At 43.0% G+C, this 22551-nt stretch overlaps 1 protein-coding gene across 8 annotated transcripts in view; it reads left to right on the top strand.

Moving 5' to 3' along the window:
- The window catches only part of DAAM2 (dishevelled associated activator of morphogenesis 2), a 124110-nt gene that overhangs the window by 92455 nt on the left and 9104 nt on the right, over positions 1-22551 (top strand). For 7 of the 8 annotated variants that reach the window (XM_045786282.2, XM_087858217.1, XM_045786285.2 and 4 more), the window contains 7 exons: positions 412-708; positions 6702-6809; positions 9158-9184; positions 10214-10320; positions 11527-11611; positions 13716-13822; positions 13911-13999. In XM_045786282.2, coding sequence (XP_045642238.2) covers positions 412-708; positions 6702-6809; positions 9158-9184; positions 10214-10320; positions 11527-11611; positions 13716-13822; positions 13911-13999 — 820 coding nt within the window. The remainder of the gene's footprint in view (positions 1-411; positions 709-6701; positions 6810-9157; positions 9185-10213; positions 10321-11526; positions 11612-13715; positions 13823-13910; positions 14000-22551) is intronic. The other variant, XM_045786289.2, reaches the window with a different exon arrangement.

Genomic DNA, 22551 nt, shown 5'->3' on the forward strand with positions numbered 1-22551 from the left:
AACAGTGTTCTTTCCCCTGGGTGACACTGTCCCAGGAAGCACACCTGGGGAAACAGAATGCATATATCATTTTGTCCCCTGCCCCTGTGCAGGTGGATGCCCTTGAGCAGGCAGTATCCTACACAACTATATGTAACATTCCTGCTATTGCATTGTGATAGCTATGGCTTTGTCCAGTGTTATGTGTGTGTGTTTTACCTAGGTGTAGTGTCTGTTTTTGTGTCTATGTGTATGTTGGATGTTTGGGATACAAAGAGGAAATGGGGGGCAAATTGTGTGTGGGAGGTGAGAGCAGGATTGGGGTTCTAGTGTAGATGAAGAATAAGGATAAGGAAAGGAATAGTGTGGTGGGGACCTGAAAGGCATCATTGCTGATGGCTTTGTCTTTGTGATTTTTCTGTCTTCCCACAGACAGGACCTGTATCTTCCCCACCTCCCCCTGGGGGCCCACTTACCTTGTCTTCCTCAATGACAACCAATGACCTGCCTCCACCTCCGCCCCCTCTCCCATTTGCCTGCTGTCCCCCACCTCCACCACCTCTTCCACCTGGTGGGCCTCCCACTCCCCCCGGTGCCCCACCGTGCTTCAGCATGGGCCTGACTCTCCCTCCAGACCCCTGCCCTACCAGTGACATCCCACTCAGGAAGAAGTGTGTCCCCCAGCCTTCCCATCCACTGAAGTCCTTCAACTGGGTCAAGCTGAATGAGGTGAGTAACAAAGAAAAGATCACTGGGTCCATTCTCCTATAGCCAGTGCTAGTCAGCCCCATGGATTGCCTGCCCATTGTTTGTAGATCTGCCCTTCTGGGGTCTTTCTTTGGTGGGAGTAAAGGAGGGCACAGTAGATGCAGAAGATGGGACTGCTGATGCCAGACACCTCACTGTCCACTGAGAAGAACATCTATACTGGGAAGAGATAGCTTGGCATATGCTAAGGCCTACATTGGCAAAGCCACTGGCAGATGGAATTTGTATGTGCTGAGGGGTTAATGGAAAGATGTCAATACTAGAGCATGGGCCAAGCAGGGTCACTTTCTAAACAATACAATGGCTGGGCTAGAATTTTAAGAATAGGGTGTCTTTGAGGAAAAGGGTGGAGGATATAGGCAAAGAACTTGGGCTAAGGTCTAAAAATGGTAAAGATCAGGGCAGTGTGTTCAAAGGACTGAAATGATGAGGCCATGGCAGCGGACAGGACAGCACCCTTGCCATGAAGAGTTTGATGTCAAGATGCCATTTTGGCATCCTCCTGGGGGAAGGTAGACACACTGGGTACTTTTCTAGACTGCTCAGCAGTGAGAGGCCCTCATGAATATTATCCACTAATAATCACCAATCCCAGGTGCACGTGTAGGTGTTGATTCCTCTGTTGAACTCTCATAAGCACGGAGTAGAGATGCCCTGGGTTGCATTAGACTGTTAGTAATTTAAGACCAGTTCCAGCCTGGGCCTAGCCCTGCCTCTGGTCTGTACTGAATCCTATTAGGGCCTGTGGCTTTGTCCTTGAGGTGTAACATACATGGTAACCGAGTTCAGTCAGCCTAACCCACACACATCAGCAGCAGCCATGCAGGTATCATTTTGGAGCTGGGCTAAAGGAGCCCTCTGACTTTGTTGTATGAACCTCGTGGTCTAGCTCCTGGGGAATTCATAACTGTACCATTCTATGCGAGCTCAAATGAGCTCAGATGGAGACTCAAGTGGGAAGAAGCGTGGGATTGTGAAGTAGGCGGCCAGCTCTGTGTTAACTGTCTCTCCTAATAGTAGACCAGCTAGCCAGTCAGTCCGAGGGCTGCTTTGTGTAAAGTTTTTGCTGGGGGTCGTGATGGAAAATTATAAAAGGTGAGACAAACCATTGCCCTGTAAGAGCTTTGAATCTGACAAATTAGGGATTTTGTTCAAGGAAACACCTAGAGATCCTAGGGAGAGTTTGAAGGGGAGGTTTTAACCTCCAATTAAACCAGGTTTGACTCTACTTAACTGTGCATCCTGCATAAATCACCCATTTTGTACCGCAGTTTGCTCATCTGTGAGATTTCTAAGATTCCTTCTACCTCTAGTTTTATAATTATAGCCCATAGTCTCCTGGGCCTCTGATAACATCTCCAAGCTAAGTTGGTAAAATTTTAGAGCCACCTGTTAGCAGAATTCTGAAGCCACATGGTTGACATTTGTGACAACTGCACTGCACAGCTGCAGCCTGTGGGTCCTTCTCCACGGTTATGAGGCAAGTGGACAAATCGCTCTGCAGAACCAAAGGCCACAGGCTGTGTGGGAATGTTCGCTGTTCACTATCAGAAATAATATATATACTTCTTTGTGGTAAAAAACATTATCTCCTGTACTTACAACTTAAAACTTAAAGGGTTGTGGTTTTTTGTTTGTTTGTTTGCTTGCTTGCTTTTAAAAAATGTTTAAATTTTATTATATTTGACACAAAATGTTACATTATTTTCAGGTGTACAACATAGTGATTTTGCAACTCTATAGGTTCTGCTATGGTAGTATTTCTATTTTTATTTTTTTGAGAAATCTCTATGCTGTCTTCCAAGTGGCTGCACCAGTTTGCATTCCTGCCAACGGCGCACAAGTGTTCCCTTTTCTCCACATCCTCACCAACACTTGTTATTTCTGGTCTTTTTGATTTTAGCCATTCTGACAGGTGTAAGGTGATATCTCATTGTGGTTTTAATTTGTATTTTCCTGATGATGAGTGATGTTGGGCATCTTTTCATATACGTGTTGACCATCTGTATATAATTATTATATGATTTCTCTCATCTATGGAACATAAGAACGAAGAAGATCGTTAGGGGAAGAAAGGGATAAAGAAAGGGGGGGTAATCAGAAGGGGGAATGAACCATGAGAGACTATGGACTCTGAGAAACAAACTGAGGGCTACAGAGGGGAGGGGGGTGGGGGAATGGGATAGGCTGGTGATGGGTAGTAAGGAGGGCACATATTGCATGGTGCACTGGGTGTTATATGCAACTAATGAATCATCGAGCCTTACATCGGAAACCGGGGATGTACTGTATGGTGACTAACATAATATAATAAAAAAATTAAAAATAAATAATAATAATAATAATAATAATAATAATAATAAAAGAAAAATGTCTGGTTAGGTCCTCTGCCTATTTTTTAATTGGATTATTTGGGGGTTTTTTGGTGTTGAGTTATGTAAGTTCTTTATATATTTTAGATATTAAGCCTTTACTGAATATATCATTTGCAGATATCTTCTCCCATTCAGTAGGTTGCCTTTTTGCATAATTTAAAATTTTTAAAAGGTAATGAAAAGTTGATTAGGCACCTCAGCAATTAAGGAAAATAGACAAGGCAACTTGCGTATTATAATACGCAAGTAATGAATCATGGAACTTTACATCAAAAACTAGGAATGTATTGTATGGTGATTAACATAATATAATAAAAATATTATATAAAAATAGACAAGGCAACTAATATTTTTGCAACATTTTCATCAAATAGAGCTTCGTACTTAGGATTTTCTCTGAGGTCCAGTAATAATAAAATCTATATAAATTCCTCAGGGACCTAAAGCAGGCCAGAGTTTCATTCCTGGACTGCAAAGTATGGGTCTGATGGAATGGGTAGTGGGAAGGATTCACAGGAGTTATAGTCATTTCTCAGCAGGGGTGGGTGGAGGGGATTGAATAATATTTGTGGACCTATTAGCCCACTCCCAAGCTTTTAATCATGTGACCAGGAGTTAATTAAACATTTGGGCTTTAGGTTCCTGATCTATTAAATGGGGGTAATTATGACATCTATATCAAAGGATTGTTGTGAGGATTAATTGACATATAAAGTACTTGGAACAGTGCCTGACACAGAAATTCATGATAATATTAGGTGAGTTATTAGTGGTGCAACCATGCATGCCTTTAAGTGTGTTATCTCACCCAGCCCTTCAACTCTGTAAGCAAGCATCACTGAAACCTGCTTCTGTTCATGTGAAATGAGCAGAGAGTAGTACCCCTCTACTTGCCAACGGTCCCACATAGTGATGAGGTTGGGAGTGCAAGCTAGCGTGCTCTGTTGGACCGCAAGTGCTCAGAGAAACACAACGAAAAGTGTTTCTGGAAAAAGATTTCTCTGGCATATAAAGGGTGTCTCTAGAGGGGCAGAAGCCCCAAGGATCTAGACTGGAGGTAATGGAGTTTTGGCCAGAGTGATGCAAAAATTAAAGTCAGGGATGATTCTACACGGTGGGCACATCAGGGTGACTTAGTGAAGTGTGGGATGTGGAGAATACTAGGAAATGGATTATGGCTCCAGAGCTCAGCTGGCTCTAGAGCTCGGCTACACCTCCAGAAGGGCTGCATATGGGATGGGGTGACATTTGTCAAGAAGGGTGGGAGAGCTGGGCACTCAGTCTGTTCTCTCAGGGGAAACTCTCCCCGGTGTTCACCATCCAGCTCTCGCATTCCAGCCCTTTCTTAGCCAGGCGTCACTGGGAGTAAAGAACAGTGGCAAGACGTACCTGTTTGGGATTTCCCGTGGACCCCACCTCCACCCCATGCCTAGACTCAGGTGGCAACCATGGAGAGCTTTTCCTTCCCTGCTTTCCTGATTCAGTTCCCCCTCCCATCTTCTCTCTGCCTCCCACATACGCCATTCCAGGAGCCTGGCTCTTTTCCCCAGTCCCCTTCCCCTACTCCACACGTGCTCCCGTGTGTACACACACACACACAGAGTGGTTGTTTCTGCCATGAAAAGAATGTGTCTGTGTTGGGTTTGGCCAGTTGCCTGTATCCCTTGCTGCTCTGAGCTTCCCAGCCCGGCATTCCACAAGAGGGTCCCTGGCCTTAGGAAGGCCACAGGAATGTCCCCTCCCCTCCTACTCTGGCCTAGCCTTGCCTTTCCAGAGTTTAAGAAAATAAAAGTGAGTGAAAGGTATGTTTCTCTCTCTAAGCCTTGCTGAGGGGGAGATAGAGGGAGGAGGGGGTGGTGGCCTTAGGAAGGTTCCCCCGCTGCCCCCCAAGCACAGGAAGGTAGGAGATTCCATTTTAAAGGACAGCAAAGCTTGGAATGAGGCAAGGACTCCTGGGAGGACAGAAGTGAGCACCCTGGAAGGGCTGTGCTCTCTGCCCTCTGAGCCATTGTCAGGGTGCTGTGAGAACATTGGGGTGTTCTCAGCTTTGCTGAAGGAGCCTCTCCACGGGGTGGGGGTTCAGTGCCAGGGTCCCACAGAGAAGTGGGGCAGTGCTTAGGTGGAGAGACCTTGGACTGTAAACTCTTGGGCGCATCCCAACCATCCCAATGCTTGGCCACTTTCCCTGGGTCTGACCAACAGGAACTTGTGGCAGTCTGCTGGCCTGAGCAGTCACTCTAGGGACCAGAGTGTCCCAGGCTTTGGCATTTGTCCACTTTCTGGGAATCTGGGAAAGTGGGAGGAAGACCCCCTGGGAGAGAAAATAACCATCTCAGATACGGGAAATATAGTGCGCACTGAGGATTTGAGGACCTCAAATATGTGTGGGCACTATTCCTTGCAGTGAATCTAGCCAACCCTGACCTTCAGGAAGTATGCCCTGAGAACACTGGTTTGGTTTTGTTTTTCTGGAAGGAGTTTCATACCCTCTTTTTTTTTGTCATTGTAAATCTACATTTCTTTTTTTTTTCAATTTTTTATTATGTTATGTTAGTCACCATACAGTACATCCTTAGTTTTTGATGTAGTGTTCCATGATTCATTGCGTATAACACCCAGTGCTCCATGCAATACGTGCCCTCCTTACTACCCATCACCGGCCAATCCCAATCCCCCACCCCCCTCCACTCCAAAGCCCTCAGTTTGTTTCCCAGAGTCCATAGTCTCTCGTGGTTCATTCCCCCTTCTGTTTACTCCCCCTTCATTCTTCCCTTCCTTCTCCTACCGATCTCCCTGCTATTTCTTATGTTCCATAAATGAGTGAAACCATATGATAATTGTCTTTCTCTGCTTGACTTATTTCACTTAGCATTATCTCCTCCAGTTCCGTCCATGTTGCTGCAAATGTTGGGTAATCGTTCTTTCTGATGGCTGAGTAATATTCCATTGTATATATGGACCACATCTTCTTAATCCTCTCGTCTGTTGAAGGGCATCTCGGCTCCTTCCACAATTTAGCTATTGTTGAGATACCACCTTACACCAGTTAGAATGGCAAAAACTGACAAGGCAAGAAACAACAAATGTTGGAGAGGATGTGGAGAAAGGGGAACCCTCTTCCACTGTTGGTGGGAATGCAAGTTGGTACAACCACTTTGGAAAACAGCGTGGAGGTCCCTCAAAAAGTTAAAAATAGAGCTACCCTATGATCCAGCAATTGCACTACTGGGTATTTACCCCAAAGACGCAGACGTAGTGAAGAGAAGGGCCGTATGCACCCTAATGTTCATATCCTCTTTCATACTTGCCTGTCCATCACTTCTCCTTCCATTTGATTTCTGGAACACATGTCTATGTGGCCCCGTGAGAAAGGGAGAACAAGGAGGTTGTCTTTGGCCTCTGCCCTGGAAGAGTGTATCGAAGATTTGGGGAGATGAATTTACCCTTTTCTGAAGGCCTGAAAGCCTGACTATTGTAGTTTGTGCAGCTGGGAACAGGTAGAGTTAGGGAGGCATTGGATCTCTCCATCATGGAGGAGTCGAGTCAACCATTGGGTCTTCTCCCTGCCCTGAATCTTAGGAACGTGTCTCTGGCACCGTATGGAATGAGATTGATGACATGCAGGTATTTCAGATTCTGGACCTAGAGGACTTTGAAAAAATGTTTTCAGCTTATCAGAGGCACCAGGTAAGACCCTTCCCTACCCCCATCTTCTTGGGTCTTGACTTCTAGTTTTGACTTTACCTATGCCCCTTGAACCCAATCCTCAACCTCTCCTCTACCCCTCCCTTCCTCCCACATATACTGTATGATTTTATTCCTTCTTAGGTACCATGCTTGTTAGATACATAGATCAAAATTAGAGGTATGCAGTGCAGTAGGGAAATATCCTGTTGTATTACAGTTCTGGCACACAATTGTCTGTCTTTACACACTGGGTGATGAAGTAGTATTTTGTCCATTTCTCTTTCATCTTGGAGCACTGGAGATGGAGTCACAGGCCCTGGCCACTGTTGACCCCTGTTCTCTCTATGACCCCAGAATCTAGAGACTACACCTAGCAGGCATGATAACTGCTTTCTCCACGATACTATCCCAACACCCCCGCGAATCAGTTAGCTAAGGATGTCAATGTTTCCAGGAAGATGGAACTGCTCCAGGTCATGTTAGGGCGTTAAGGTTGGGTCTGGGCCTGGGCAGGGCTGGGAGAGCCCTGGGCTTTGCTCTGCAGACACTGCTTACAAATGGCTGGCCAGTCAGCCTGCTCTTCTAACAGCAGTAGGCGGAGTGGGAGGGTGGCAGAATGCAGGGCATTCCTAAGGCGATGTGGTGAGGATTGCCAAATGTGCTGATTCTCACACCTCGTCCTCATATGAATGTGAGTCGGGAGATGAGTTGGGGCCGAGGAATCTGCACTTTAGCTGGCACATCTGGGGGCCATCCCCCCAAGTCCAGTTTGAGCATTCCCAGCCTCGAGGGTTTAGAGTGCATTTTCTCTGGCCTCCCTCTGAGGGTTGTTTCCTCTCCATGCTGTGCCACTTTCTCCAGTCTCCTCTGCTGAGCCCAGGGTGCCAGCCCTGAGGACACTGCAAGTGCCAGTGAGTGGGGTCTGTGTCTTCCTGGACCCTGGGTAGCAGCTGCATGTTATAAGCTCCCCACTGCTTTCTGCCAAGTTCAGACCTGTGGACAATCCTTCCTGAGGGTACATGAGACTCCTCTTAGGAGCCTTGCCAAAGGGACAGAGTTGGGGTGGAGCTCTGACCCTGACTTGGGATTCTAGAAAAAACAGATGGTTATTTAATTTAAATGTAGGTGTTCAAGGTATCTGATTCTTTACCCTAATTCCAGGCAACAATTTTAACCTCTGCCCATATCAGGCTGGCATGACCACAGGCAGCAGCTTTGGCCTAACTGGAGTGGGAAGGAGTTCTTCTAAGCCCTTGGTACTCCTGTGCACCGGTGCTCCCATGTGGGATGGAAGGAGCATGTGCAAGGGGTGTATCAGGCATGGTCAATCACACACCTCCCCCTTGTTGGAGAGTCTTCCTCTTGGCCGGGGTTCCAGGCCATCCCACCCAGTCTCTGGGCCCTGAGGTAGGGCTAGGAGGGGGACCAGTGGGGAAAAAGGGGCTATGGGGTTTAGAACAAACTGGGTTTGGGGCCTCTCAGTTTGGTGACTGGAGAAAAGTTAAGGTGGAAAGTCCTCCTTTGTACCCTGTTACCTCTCTTAACCCCCTATTTCAGGGCTGGTCTCACCCAGACTATTTTCACTTGGTGGGTCACCTAGACTTGGGCTGAATTCACAGCAGCAGAGCTGGAAAGATCCCAGAGGCTGTGTGGCCCTGGTCCCTGGAGGCCTCCTCTTCCTATCTTGGGTCCCAGGGTGCATGTGTTGGTGGGGAGGGGGTGGTCCTATGAGCTGTGGTCTTCCCTCTGTGTCCTATGCAGCTCCTGAGTTAGTGACTTCATCTCCATCAGGGTCCAGAAGGGAGAACTGGGTATGGGCCCTTCCCCCTTAGCTCCCTTGGAAATCAAAAGACAAAGGGAATGGGGTGAAATTCAGGGACACCTGCTTTCCTCTGCCTCAATGAATGTAACTTCTGCATGCTTCTGGCCCCTTCTGGTTGTATCTTCTCTCCTATTTAGAAAGATAAATTCATCCAACAGTAGAGAAATGCTCTCTGCTCTCTGGGCTGTTTCCCAACAGGGAAGAGGGGAGAATAGCAGCCAAGGCCTGGGGTTGGGAAGCTTGGGGGCCTGGCCTGCCCCAGCTGGGGAGTAGTGGCCCCACTGGGCCCAGGGCCTTCTCGCCACTTTGTGGCTTCTCTGTGAGTGCATGTCTGCTAGAAGCACCTCCTGTCCAGGGCTAATTGTTAGTCTCCATATCCAACCATGTGGGTCTCACTGGGATGGGGTGGACAGAGTAAATGCTCAGGGGTCCCCATGTCTCTCCTACTGTCCCTGGGGTCCCTGAACCTCTTGGCTAATATTGTGCATGTTTAATTCTCTGTTGGCTGTGGCTGCTACCTGCCTAGGAGCTGATAACTAATCCTTCTCAGCAGGTGAGTCACTCTTGGGGCTCTGGACACTCTAACTTCTAACCACTGTCCTGGGCTGCTGCCCTGTACTGGTCAAAAGAGAGGGCTTATTCATTCTGCCTTCTATCTTTATGACCCATCCCTATAAGCAACACAGGAAAGGGTTCCCAAAGAGAAAGCAGAAATGTAGGGGAGGGAAGTAATTCAAGCAGACCCCCCTACCAGCAATGGAGGTGAATATCTACTGGAGTAAGGAGAAACTTCCAGGTCTATTATCTTACCTACCTGGCCCAAGGCAAGGCCATCCCCTAAGCTGTACTGCATAATCCCAAGGGTACAATTCACAAGGATAATGATGTGAGTGTCAGCCTCTGGAATTGTGCAATATGGAGCATGTGCTTGGAGGGACCTCCCAGAGTAAAAACTAGTTTCCTGTCTACCTCACCAAAAACCCAACAGAAGGGAGGGAATCTGATTTTTGGGGAATCTGCTGCTGGAACCCCAGTGGAAAGAATTCTTCATGGAATTCTGCTTCAGTTTCCCCGCCTCTGAACTTGTGGATGCCCTCTACTTTGGGCACATTGGGCTGTGCCTGAAGTCCCCAGGAGCCCAGGAATTGTAGCCTGATGGGGATTTGGAACCAGCTTCTCATCATAAGCTTGGGGAAGCTCCCCGGGCAGCGTGGTGGAGTGGGGGCTGATTCTCTGGGATGCTGGGGATCATGTAACATTGCCCAAAGCCATAGGGATCTGTCACTCTCCCTCCACTGGAACAGTTCCTTCTCTAGTTTTCCCAGAAAGAGCAGTCTTTAAAAAGGGGGGCTGTTCATTTTCCCCAACCCATTCTAGCTCATGGTAAAGTCTCAGATGCCTCCTAGTAGAGATGGTTATTAACCACCTTCCTCTCTCTCTCCTGTCTTTTTCTTTCCCTTTCTTCCTCTCACACCAGGAGCATCCCCTAGTTGGTGTGGGAGTGGCTCCTGGGGGTGGGCAAGGAGAGGATTAGGGAACATACGCATACTTCAACATTTTTACTTGGTTTGCGTGGTTTCAGAAAGAGCTGGGCTCCACAGAGGACATCTACCTGGCCTCCCGCAAGGTCAAAGAGCTGTCAGTCATTGACGGCCGAAGGGCACAGAACTGCATCATCCTTCTCTCCAAGTATGTGCTTGTCCTGCCTTTTCAGACCCTGGTGGGAGGGATGGATCCCCCAAGGAAGTAGAGCCCTGAGAGGGCTAGAGCAAAAGCCTACAGTGGAACTGAATGCCTGGGGGACAGGGGTGGCAGGGGAATGGGGTGACAGCTCTGTCTCTGCTTCCCCTGCCCCCGCTGTCCCTTGGGAATGGTAGGAGACCACTGATCTAGAACCCTCTCTTGGGAGTCCATGTGCAGCAGCAGTGTGGGGCTTTGCAGACAGGAAACTGCCCCAGTCATGAGGTCCCTGACCAGCCTGGTCATCGTCTGGCAGCAGAATTACTCTAAGCCCATGGAGGGCCCCGCTAGGCTTAGGCCACAGAGCAACATGATCTCAGCCCCCAAGTATTTCCCGCGGCTGCAGAACAAACAGGGCAGTATCTGCACTAACAACACAGCTTCTATGCGGGGCCTCCCATCTGAGCCAGGGTCAGAGGGCACTGCTACCCATTACTATTCTTAGTGCTGTCCCAGCCATCTCTGGGACATCCATTCCCCTTTCTTCCAATAGGCCCCAGGCCTCAGTTTCTCTCTCTTGAAGGTGAGGGAGAGTTCTGTACCTCCAGGGCTCCAAATGGTGTGCATCTGGATGGGAAAGGGAAGGGCCATGTGTGTGTGTGTGTGTGTGTGTGTGTGTGTGTGTGTGTGTGTGTGGAGGGGGATGGCTTGTCCCTCACCCAGACAGCAAGACGTATGGGAACAGCTGTGTGGGAGCTGAGGCACTGTCAGAAGACTGAGAGCTATTCTGTCTTCTGACAATGAAGGAAGCAGGAAACAACCCCCTTCAGGGCCTGCTGATATTCCCATCCTCCCATGGAGATGCAGTAAATATTTTAGGCACGAGGAGAAGGATCAGAAACCTTTCACTCTGCATCTTTATCTACACTAAAGATGGCCCTTTTACTCCCAAATGTTCCTATCAGTTATGACAGACTCAAGCAAGATACCAGATTCAAGTCTATACTTAGAGATAAAATATCTCACTGTTGAGTTTATGGAGTGAACCATATGAGTTAAGTTAGAGAAGGCTTTGCAGAAGAGGTAAGGGGGGAGCACTAAGGAATATATTCCCATGTCCATGTGAGGGAGAGACTGCAGGGGAGGAGAATGGCTGGGGTCTGTCCTGAGCAGAGGAGCCAGGCCGGCTGCTCAAGGGGCAGGGTTTTGCCTTAGGTTGAAGCTTTCTAATGAGGAGATCCGGCAGGCCATCTTGAAGATGGATGAACAGGAGGACCTCGCTAAGGACATGCTGGAGCAGGTGAGGCCCCTACTGGGGAGGGGATGGGAGCTGAAACTAGGGGAAGCTGTACCCCTTCCTGCCCCCAGAGAGGCCAAGACTCTTAGGTCAAGGAGAAATCAGGCTGGAGGATGAAGAGTTGGGGAGAGATTTATAGATACTCCCTGGACCAGCCTTTCTGAGGGGAGGCTAAGAAAGGCTGCATCTTTTCCAGGGGATTGAGGTCCTTGACAGGAGATACGAGCTATGATCCCTCCCTGGGTCTCAAGGCAAAGTCAGAGTGACCCATAGTCGTATATTCCCCCAGTCTCTTCCACCTCAATTTATTGGGTCCTTCAAGAGAAACCTAGAAGACACCAAACAAACCACCATCAGTTGGACCTCATTAGAATTAAAAAGTCTGTTCATCAAAGGGTACCATTACTAGAGAGAAAAGACAAGCCAAACCTTAGAAGACATTTGCTTGATGTACATCTAGTATAGATCTCCTATTCAGAATAAAGAGCTCTACAAATCCAAGAGAGAAAATGACAAACAGCTCCACTGGAAAATGAGCAGAAGCCTTGAACGGGTACTTCATGAAAGAGAATTTCCAAGTGGCTTGACACTCTTAGTCATCAGAGAAATACAGTAAATCACAGTGAGGCAGAACCACACACCCGCAAGAATAGCTAAAGTTGAAAAGACTGACAATGCCAAATGTTGGCAAGGACTTGAAGCAACTGGAATTCTCATTGGGGACAATAATTTGGAAAACAATTTGGCAGTACACACAAAAGCTAAACCTACCCTACTGTCTAGCAGTCCCACTGCTAGATACAGAAAAATGAGTGCAAACATTGACTATAAAAGATATATGCAAGAATATTTGTAACAGTTTTATTCATGGAACAACCCAACTGTCCATCAATAAGGAAGTGAATAAATATACTGTGGTATATTCCTACAATAGAATACTGTTCAATGTATAAAAAGCAAACTACCGATACTTAACAGCACGGATGAATCTCAGCCATTATGTTGTGCAAAAGAAACCAGACACCAAAGAAAACATACAGCACAAATCCATTTATATAAAGTTCAAGAACAGGCAAATCTAATCTAAGGTAGTAGAATTCAGTTGAGAGGCTATAATGGGGAGGGAAATGGGTTGGCTTATTGAAGCAATACAAGAGAACTTTCTTTTTCTTTTCTTTTTTTTTAGATTATTTTTCATTATTTTTATTATGTTAGTCACCACAGAACTTTCTAGGGACTGGAAATATGTATCTTAATCTGGATGAGGATTCAGTGGGTGGTTTTGTCAAAACTCATTGAATTGCACACTTAAGATGATGCATTTTGGGGCACCTTGGTGGCTTAGTCAGTTAAGCATCTGACTCTTGATTTTGGCTCAGGTCATGATCTGAGGGTCCTGGGATTGAGCCCCGTGTGGGGCTCTGTACTCAACGTGGAGTCTACTTGGGATTCTTCCTCTCCCTCTGCCCCTCCCCATGCTTGTGTGTATGCTCTCTCTCTAAAATAAATAAAATCTTTTAAAAAAAGATGGATGCATTTTATGTAAATTATACCTCAACAAACTTGGGTTTAAAAGAAAAAAGGCTGGTGATGGGTAGTAAGGAGGGCACGTATTGCATGGTGCACTGGGTGTTATATGCAAGTAATGAATCATGGAACTTTACATCAAAAACTAGGGATGCACTGTATGGTGACTAACATAATATAATAAAAAATATTATTATATAAAAAAAGAATCAAAGGAAATTCCACCTGCTGGGAGCTTAGATTTTGATAAGGAATTTAATCTATTTCTTACATTAAGTCCCATTTCAATATATGGTTGGAAGCTCTCAAAAAAAAAAGTCATTGAGTTGTGCACTTAAGAACAGAATACTTCACTATGTATTAGGTGCATCTCAGTTTTAACAAGTGAAAAAAGTCTAGAGCTGGGTGCCCTGTGGCCCCCTTTAGGCAGATGAAGCATAAACCCACCACCTGAGAATGCCTCTCTCTTTTAAGGACCCCTCCCCATCTGGAGCACGGTCAGTGTATGGGCATCCATGTATTGCACCACCATATCAGCTTCTCACCAGTTTCCTATCTGACCTTCATCTGCTCCTTGCAGCTCCTCAAGTTCATCCCAGAGAAAAGTGACATCGACCTCCTCGAGGAGCACAAGCATGAGATAGAGCGGATGGCCCGCGCTGACCGCTTCCTCTATGAAATGAGCAGGTCAGGGCAATGGGCATGGAGGAGGGGCTGGAGCTAGCGCCTGGGGCTGGAGGGAGCTGCCTCACCATGGAGCTTGCCCTGTCCACAGGATTGACCACTACCAGCAGCGACTGCAGGCTCTGTTCTTCAAGAAGAAGTTCCAGGAGCGGCTGGCTGAGGCCAAGCCCAAAGTGGAAGGTATGGTTGCGGGTGTGGGGAGGCCTAGAGTGAAGAGGCATCTGGGAGAACCCAGAGGGAGAAATCAATGAACAGGGTTGGAGGAAAACTTTCTCATTCTCAATCCCCGCACCCCCCCCAAACCCAAAGCCAAGGACAAATTTAAAGCTATGATTATTGTAGATATATGCACTTGTTTATATTAGCACATGTTTCCTATGCCTCAGCCTGTATACTCTCCAGGGCGGGGTGTCTGTTGACATTTGTCCCAGCATGGGACAGAAATGCTGAACAGATGATGATAAGAGCAAATACCTAGAATGGGGTCTGGCATGTGTTGAGCTCATCAATCTTTACCCTGCCCAAGCAGGACTAAGTTCATAGAAGATCTCTGGGCACATTATTTTAAGTGTGAGCTATTCAGAAAAGTAGGAAATTAGCAAGGTAATCCCTGGACACATCTGGTTTTCTGGGTTAGGGAACTCTTCCTATTCAGGCCTTTTATAGATGGGTACTTTGTATTTCAGTGAGAACCATGTAGCAAGCAGTGCATGAAACGTTCCTCATGGATGGTCTCATTGGTTTTCACAACACCCCTGTGGGTGCATCCATTCTCTCATGTCTAAAATGGGGACATGCTGCCTCAGGCCATGTTTTAGGGAGTGGTGGAGCCAGGATTGGAACACAGATGTTGTTCTTCAGAATTCATCCCTCATTCTTGTCCTGTAGTATTTCTTAGATGATGGCAGAAGACAGAGAGGCAGGCAATCGGGGGAAAAGGCAGGCTGGTCCATGAAGACCCACGAGCAGAGAAGCAGGAGAGGCTGTGAGGCTCATTTGTGGGGAGGACAGGACAGCAGAGTGGAACAGGAGAGCCTGAGTCCAGGAGGGGGACAGGCTGGGGGCAGGGCAGGCTGGGGGCAGGGCAGAGCATGGGCCCCCTCTGCTGGACACCAGGGATGGCCAGCACTCCCTGGGATGCCCAGTCCAGAGAATGGCCCTTCCTGGAGTGGTTTCAGGGAGGTTTGGGGGTGGGGGTAGGTGGTGTGTGACAGAGCTGGAGGCAGACATTTTCTGCAATCTGGGCCCCCCTCACACACATACGCATTCACATACACAAGGGAACTGCAGGCTGGGTGTAATCATAAATATTAATTGTTCTGAGGGAGAAGGGTCAAGATCAGCAGTGACTCTATAGGTCTGAGGTCTGGCAGTACCTTCTGTGCTGGTGATGGGTGAATCCCTACCTTCATACAACCTTCTTTGTCCTCCTGCAGACTGCCTTTGGGGCATGAGGCACAGATAAAGGGATCGGCCAAGACATTTGCTCAACCATTTGTGTGTCTTGGGTCAGTGGAGCAAATGTGAGCAATTGCCATTTGGAGTTGTGGAACCAGAGTAGCTTAGTCACTGGGTAGGGTTAATCTCAGATAATCTTATAATATAATAAAAAAATTATTATTGAAAAAAATCTCAGATAATCTCAGCCCACTCCAAAACTCTCCCTAAGAGTTAGTCACTGAATGCTCAGGAGAGTCTCCCTTTAATATCAAGCTATGCAGAGCGAGTCATGTTTTGCATGGCGAAATCTGCTGGGGAGGTAATGATTGCTCTGCCATAGCAATGGCTACTAGCTATTCTAGAATGGGTTGGATGTCTCCTTCTGAGAGTCAGAAGGAGGTGGCTGAAATTGTATCCTACAGAATCGGGTCAGTGGCTTGACTAGGGGTGGAGACGAGAGGATTGTGCAGGAGTCAGAATTCATATTTTTCCTTCCAGTTCTGGGAAATATTCCTGATAAGCTAATATTTGGCCTGTCCCAGCTGGTGATTAGCTATTGACACCCTCCCCTCCCCACTTTCCAGCACGGCCTCTGGGCCAATTTGCCAAAAGCCAATTCACCAAATTTGACAGACTTACCAATTCTATGAATATATTCATGAAACATATTTTTCTTGAATATATTCTTACGAATATGTTCATTGCTGAATATACCAAATTTACTGATTCTCATTTTGAATACATTTACTGAATATAGTCAAGATGAATATGGTTTCAAATATAAACATTCTTATGAATATATTCACAAATATATTATTCTTATGACTTTATCTAGAATGTCTGCATTGCAATGGGAGTTTTCCCATTTATACTGATTTCCTTTGAACTCTTGTCAATTTCTGTTTTTGCCAACATTTTAGCATTTTTAGAAGGATTCTTTTGCAAACTTCTCAAATAGCATATCAACCTTAGAAAAACTATCCCAACCAATATGAATTGCCAAAAACTTTTAAAAACTACTTATAAAAGTAAACTTTCTATTCAAATATGCATATAGACATGTACATAAATCACAAGCGTCCTACTTGATGAATTATCATAAACTGAACTCACCTGTGAAATCAACACCCACGTCAAGAACTGGAATGTTGCCAGCCCCGAACAGCCCTTCCTCATGTCCTCTCTCAAACTTTTCCCCCTGCAACCATTGCTCCATCCATCTTCTCTAAAGGTTTTGTCTGTCTTGAACTTTATATAAACAGTATACTATAGTATGGATAATTTTATGCTGGTTCCTTTTGCTCAGCATTATGCTTATAAGTTACCCTATTGTTACATGTAGCAGTGAGTTATTCATTTTCAGTTCTGCATTTTATTCCATTGTATGAATACCATAATTTATTTAACCAATCTGTTTGTAATTTAAGGGGAAAAAATGACTAGAAACCACTCTAATACCCATCAAAAGTAATGCCGCTATTAGGTCATAGAATCTGTACTGACAAAACTTACTTATTCATTTTTATAGCTCCTTTTTTTTCAATTGAAACTTATACTTTTATTTTGTTGCTAATTTCATGACGGATATATAAAGTATAGTTGACACACAATGTTATCAGTTTCAGATGTACAATATAGAGATTAGACAAGTCTGAATATTATGCTATGTCCACCACAAGTGTAGCTACACTATATAAGACTATTATAATACCATTGACTATATTCCCCATGCTGTCCATTTTATCTCCATGATTTATTTAATGGAATCATTACTGGAAGCCTGTATCTATCACTTCCCTTCACTAATTTTGCCCATCCCCTCACCTCTCTCCCTTATGGCAACCATCAGTTTGTTCTCTGTTTTTATGAGTCTGTGTCTGGTTTTTGTTCATTTTGTTTTGTTTTTATTTTTTAAGTCTTTTTAAATTTAAATTTAATTAGCCAACGTATAGTACATCATTAGTTTTTGATACAATGTTCAATGATTCATTAGTTGCATGGAACACCCAGTGCTCATCCCATCACGTGCCCTCCTGAATGCCCATCACCAAGTTACCCCACCTCTCGCCCACCTCCCTTTCTGCAACCCTCAGTCATTTTGTTTTTTAGGTTCCACATATAAGAAAAATCATATGGTGTTTGTCTTTCTCTGTCTGACTTATTTTACTTTAGCATTATACTCTCTAGATCCATCCATGCTGTCACAAATGGTAAGATCTCATTCATTTTCATGGATGAATAATATTCCATTGTATGTATCTTCTTTCTTTGTTGTGTACTGAAGAATTTCCACAGCTTTATTGAGCTATGATTGACAAATAAATATTGTCTATATTTAAGGTGTACAAGTGTGTATACTTAAGATTCACAATTGTATATATTTAAGGCAGTGGCTTTTTATTTTCTAAATTCCAGTATAATTAACATACAGTGTTATATTCAGTTTTAAGTGTACAGTATAGGGATTCAACAATTCTATACATTACTCAGTGCTATTCACAATAAGTGTACTCTTAATTCCCATTACCCATTTCACCCACCCACCCCACCTCCCCTCTGGCAACCACCAGTTTGTTCTTTATATTTAAGAGTCTGTTTTTTTGTTTGTCTCTTTTTTTCTTTGTTCATATGGTACTGGCACAGAAATAGACACATAGATCAATGGAACACGATAGAGAGCCCAGAAACAAACCCACAATTATATGGTCAATTAATCTACAAGGGGGTCAAGAATATACAATGAGAAAAAAGTCTCTTCAACAAATGGTGCTGAGAAAACTAGACAGCTACATGCAAAAGAGTGAAACTGGACAACTTTCTTACATCATACACAAAAATAAACTCAAAATGGATTAAATACCTAAATGTGAGACCTGAAACCATGAAAGTAAGAGAAGAAAACATAGTCAGTAATATCTTTAACATCAGCCTTAAACAACATTTTCCTAGATATGTCTCCTTTGGCAGTGGGAACAAAAGCAAAAATAAGCTATTGCAACTATACCAAAATAAAAACCACATTTGCACAACTGTGTCTTCTTTATCCATTCATCCCCTAGTGGACACTTAGGTTGCTTCCATATCTTGGCTATTGTAAATAATGCTGCAGTAAACATAGGGGTGTAGATACCTTTTTGAATAACTGTTTACATTTTCTTTGGGTAAATACTCAGTGGAATTATTGGATCATGTAGTATTTCTATTTTTAATTTTTGAGCAACCTCCATATTGTTATCCACAGTGGCGATACCAATTTACATTCCCACCAACAGTGCACAAGAGTTCCTTTTTCTCCACATCCTTGAAAACAGTTAATATTATTTTTTTGATTTTAGCCATTCTGACATGTGTAAGGTGATATCTCATTGTGGTTTTGATTTGCATTTCCTTCATAATCAGTGATGTTGAGCAGATGTGTCTGTTAACCATCTGTATGTCCTCTTTGGTGAAATGTCTGTTCAGGTCTTCTGCCCATTTTTAAATTGGATTGTTTTTTGATGTTGAGTTATATAAGCTCTTTATATATTTTGGATATTAACCCGTTATCAGATATCATTTGCTAATACCTTCTATTCAGTAGGTTGCCTTGTTGTTCTGTTGATGGTTTCATCTGCTTGCGAAAGATTTTTGTTTTGGTGTAGTCCCAATAGTTTATTTTTGTTTTTGTTCCTCTTACCTAAGGAGACATATCTAAAAAAAATGTTGCAAAGGCCAATGTCAAAGAGATTACTGTCCATGTTTTCTTCTAGGAGTTTTATGGTTTCTTTCTCTTTTTTTTCTGTTATAATCTTTTTTATTTTTGATGTAAAGCTCTATGATTCATTAGTTGAGTATAACACCCAGTGCACCATGCAATACGTGCCCTCCTTACTACCCATCACAAGTCTTACATTTAGGTGTTTAATCCATTTTGAGTTTATTTTTGTGTCTGATGGAAGAAATGGTCCAGTTTCCCCAGCACCATTTATAATCTTTTCCCCATTGTAAATTCTTGCCTCCTTTGTCATAGATTGACCATATAATTGTGGGTTTATATTTGGGCTCTCTAGACAATTCTATTGACCTATGTGTCTATTTTTGTGCCAGTATCATACTGTTTTGATTACTACAGCTTTGCAGGATATCTTGAAATCTGCAGTTGTGATACTTCCATCTGTGTTCTTCTTTCCCAAGATTGTTTTGGCTACTTGGAGTCTTTTGTGCTTCCATACAAATTTTAGGGTTATTTGTTCTAGTTCTGTGAAAAATGCTATTGGTATTTTGATAGGGATTGCACTGAATCTGTAGATTGCTTTGGGTATTATGGACATTTGAATAATATTAATTCTTCCAGTCCACAAGTGTGGAATATCTTTCCATTTGTTTTACTTTCAATGTCTTTCTTTCTTTTTGTTTGTTTGTACAAATCAAGAATGTTGATTAGATTTTTTTAATAATATTTTTTATTATATTATGTTAGTCACTTTCAATTTCTTTCATCAATATTTTATAGTTTTCAGCGTACAGATATTTTACCTCATTAGTTTATTCCCAGGTCTTTTTGGTACAATTGTAAATGGAATTATTTTCTTAATTTCTCTTCCTGCTTCATCATTAGCATATAGAAATGCAACCAATTTCTGTGTATTAATTTGAATCCTGCTACTTTATTGAATTCAATTATTCTAATAGATCTTTAGTGGAGTCTTTAGGGTTTTCTCTGTATAATATCATGTCATCTGCAAATAGTGGTAGTTTAACTTCTTCCTTATCAATTTGGATTCCTCTTATTTCTTGTCTGATTGCTATGGCTAGGACTTCCACTACTATGTTAAATAAAAGGGGTGAGAGTGCACATCCTTGTCTTATTCCTGATCTTAAAGGAAAAGCTTTGTTTTTCACCATAGAGTATGATGATAGCTGTGGGTTTTTCATATATGATCTTTATTATGTTGAGGTATGTTCCCTCTAAAACTACTTTGTTGTGAGTTTTTATCATGAACAGATGTTGAATTTTGTCAAATGCTTTTTCTACATCTACTGAAATGAACATATGGTTTTTATCCTTTCTCTTGTTGATGTGATGTATCATGTTGATTTATAAATATTGAACCATTGCCTCCCTGGAATGAAACCACTTGTTTGTGAATGATTTTTTAAAATGTATTGTTGAATGCAGTTTGCTAATATTTTGTTGAGGATTTTTACATCTATGTTCATCAGGGATATGGGCCTGTAGGGTGTTTTGTTTTGGTTTTGGTTTTGGTTTAGTTTGGTTTTTGTTTTTGTAGTGTCTTTGTCTGCTTTTGGTATCAGGGTAATGCTGTCTTCATAGAATATATTTGGAAGATTGCCTCCCTCTTCTATATTTCGAAGGAGCTTGAGAATAGTTATTAACCCTTCTTTAAATGGTTGGTAGAATTTACCTGTGGATCAGTCTGGTCCTGGACTTTTGTTTATTGGGGAGTATTTGGATTACTTATTCAATTTTGTTACTAGTAGGTGGTCTGTTCAGATTTTCTATTTCCTTTTGATTCAATTTTGGAAGATTATATGTTGCTAGGGCTTAATGCATGTCTTTTAGGTTGTGCAATTTGTTGGCATATAATTTTTCATAGTACTCTCATAATCTTTGGCATTTCTGTGGTGTCAGTTGTCACTTCTTTCTGATTTTATTCATTTGTGTCCTTTTTTTCTTGATGAATAGGACTAAAAGCTTATCAATTTTGCCCGTCTTTTCAAAAAATCAGCTCTCAGTTTCATTGATACTTTCCATTCTTTTAAAGGCTCTATTTCATTTATTTCTGCTCTTTTATTTCCTTCCTTCTATTCACCTTGGACTTTTTTTTCTAGTTCTTTTAGGTATAAGGTTAGGTTGAGATTTTTTTTTTTAAATTTGAAGTATAACTGTACTGCTATAAATTTCCCTTTTTGACCTGCTTTTGCTGAGTCCCAAAGATTTTGGATAACTGTGGTTTCATTTTCACTTGTCTGCATGTATTTTTGTTATTTCCTGTCATTTCTTATTGACCCATTCGCTGTTCAGTACATGGGTTAGCTTCCATGTGTTTGTTTTTCCAGTTTTCTTCTTGTGATTGATTTCCAGTTTCATACCATTGTGTTCAGAAAAGATGCATGATATGATTTCAATCTTGAAATTATTAAGACTGTTTTGTGGCCTAACGTGATCTATCCTGGAAAATGTCCTATGTGCACTTGTAAAGTGTATTCTGTCATTTGGGGATGGAATGTTCTGTGTATATCTAAGTCCATCTGGTCTGATGTGTCACTGAGCAACACTATTTCCTTATTGATTTTTCTGCCTAGATTATCTATCCGTTGATGTGTGATGTTAAAGTCCCTGCTATTATTGTATTATTGTCAATTTCTCCTTTTATGTCTGTTAATATTTGCTTTATGTATTTAGGTGCTCCAATGTTGGGTGCCTAGATATTTACAATTGTTATATCCTCTTGTTGGATTGATCCCTTTATCATTATGTAATGCCCTTCTTTGTCTCGTATTGCAGTCTTTGGTTTAAAGTCATTTTGTGTAAGTATTGCTACCCTGGCTTTCTTTTTCTTCCATTTCATGGAATATCTTTTTCTATCCTTTCATTTTTAGTCTGTATGTCTTTATGTCTGAAGTGAATCTCTTATAAGCAGCATATAATTTTTTTAAATCCATCATGCCACTCTATGTCTTTTGATTAGAGCATTTAGACCATTTGCCTTTAAAGTAATTATCAAAAATTATATACTTATTGCCATTTTGTTATTTGTTTTCTGGTTGTTTCTGTAGTTTTTCTCTGTTCCTTTCTTCTTCTCTTGCTCTCTTTCCTTGTGATTAGTGACTTCCTTTAATGTTAATATCAGCTTTATCTTTGTTTTTTTGTGTGTGTACCTATTATAGATTTTGCATTTGTGGTTACCGTGAGGTTCATATATAACATCCTAAGTATATAGCAGTCTGTATTAAGCTGATGGTCACTTAAGTTTGAACATATTCTAAAATAATTTTTACTCCCCCCTCCACATCTTATGTATATGGTGTCATATTTTACATCTTTTCATTCATCTATATCTATCTATCCATATCTTCTAGATATATATAGATATAGATATAGATATAGATAGATATAGATAGCTTCTATGTGTTTGTGTTTGATATATATATAGCTTCTAGTTATGGCCTTTTCTTTTCCAGTTAAAGAAGTCCCTTTAACATTTCTTGTAAGGATGGTTTAGTGGTGATAAACACCTTTGGTTTTTGTTTGCCTGGGAAACTCTTTTCTCTTTCTATCCTGAATGATA

Source organism: Ursus americanus, chromosome 32 (genome assembly GCF_024610735.1).
Source record: "Ursus americanus isolate L20-20 chromosome 32, mUrsAme1.1.p, whole genome shotgun sequence".
NCBI classification, from domain to species: Eukaryota; Metazoa; Chordata; class Mammalia; order Carnivora; family Ursidae; genus Ursus; species Ursus americanus.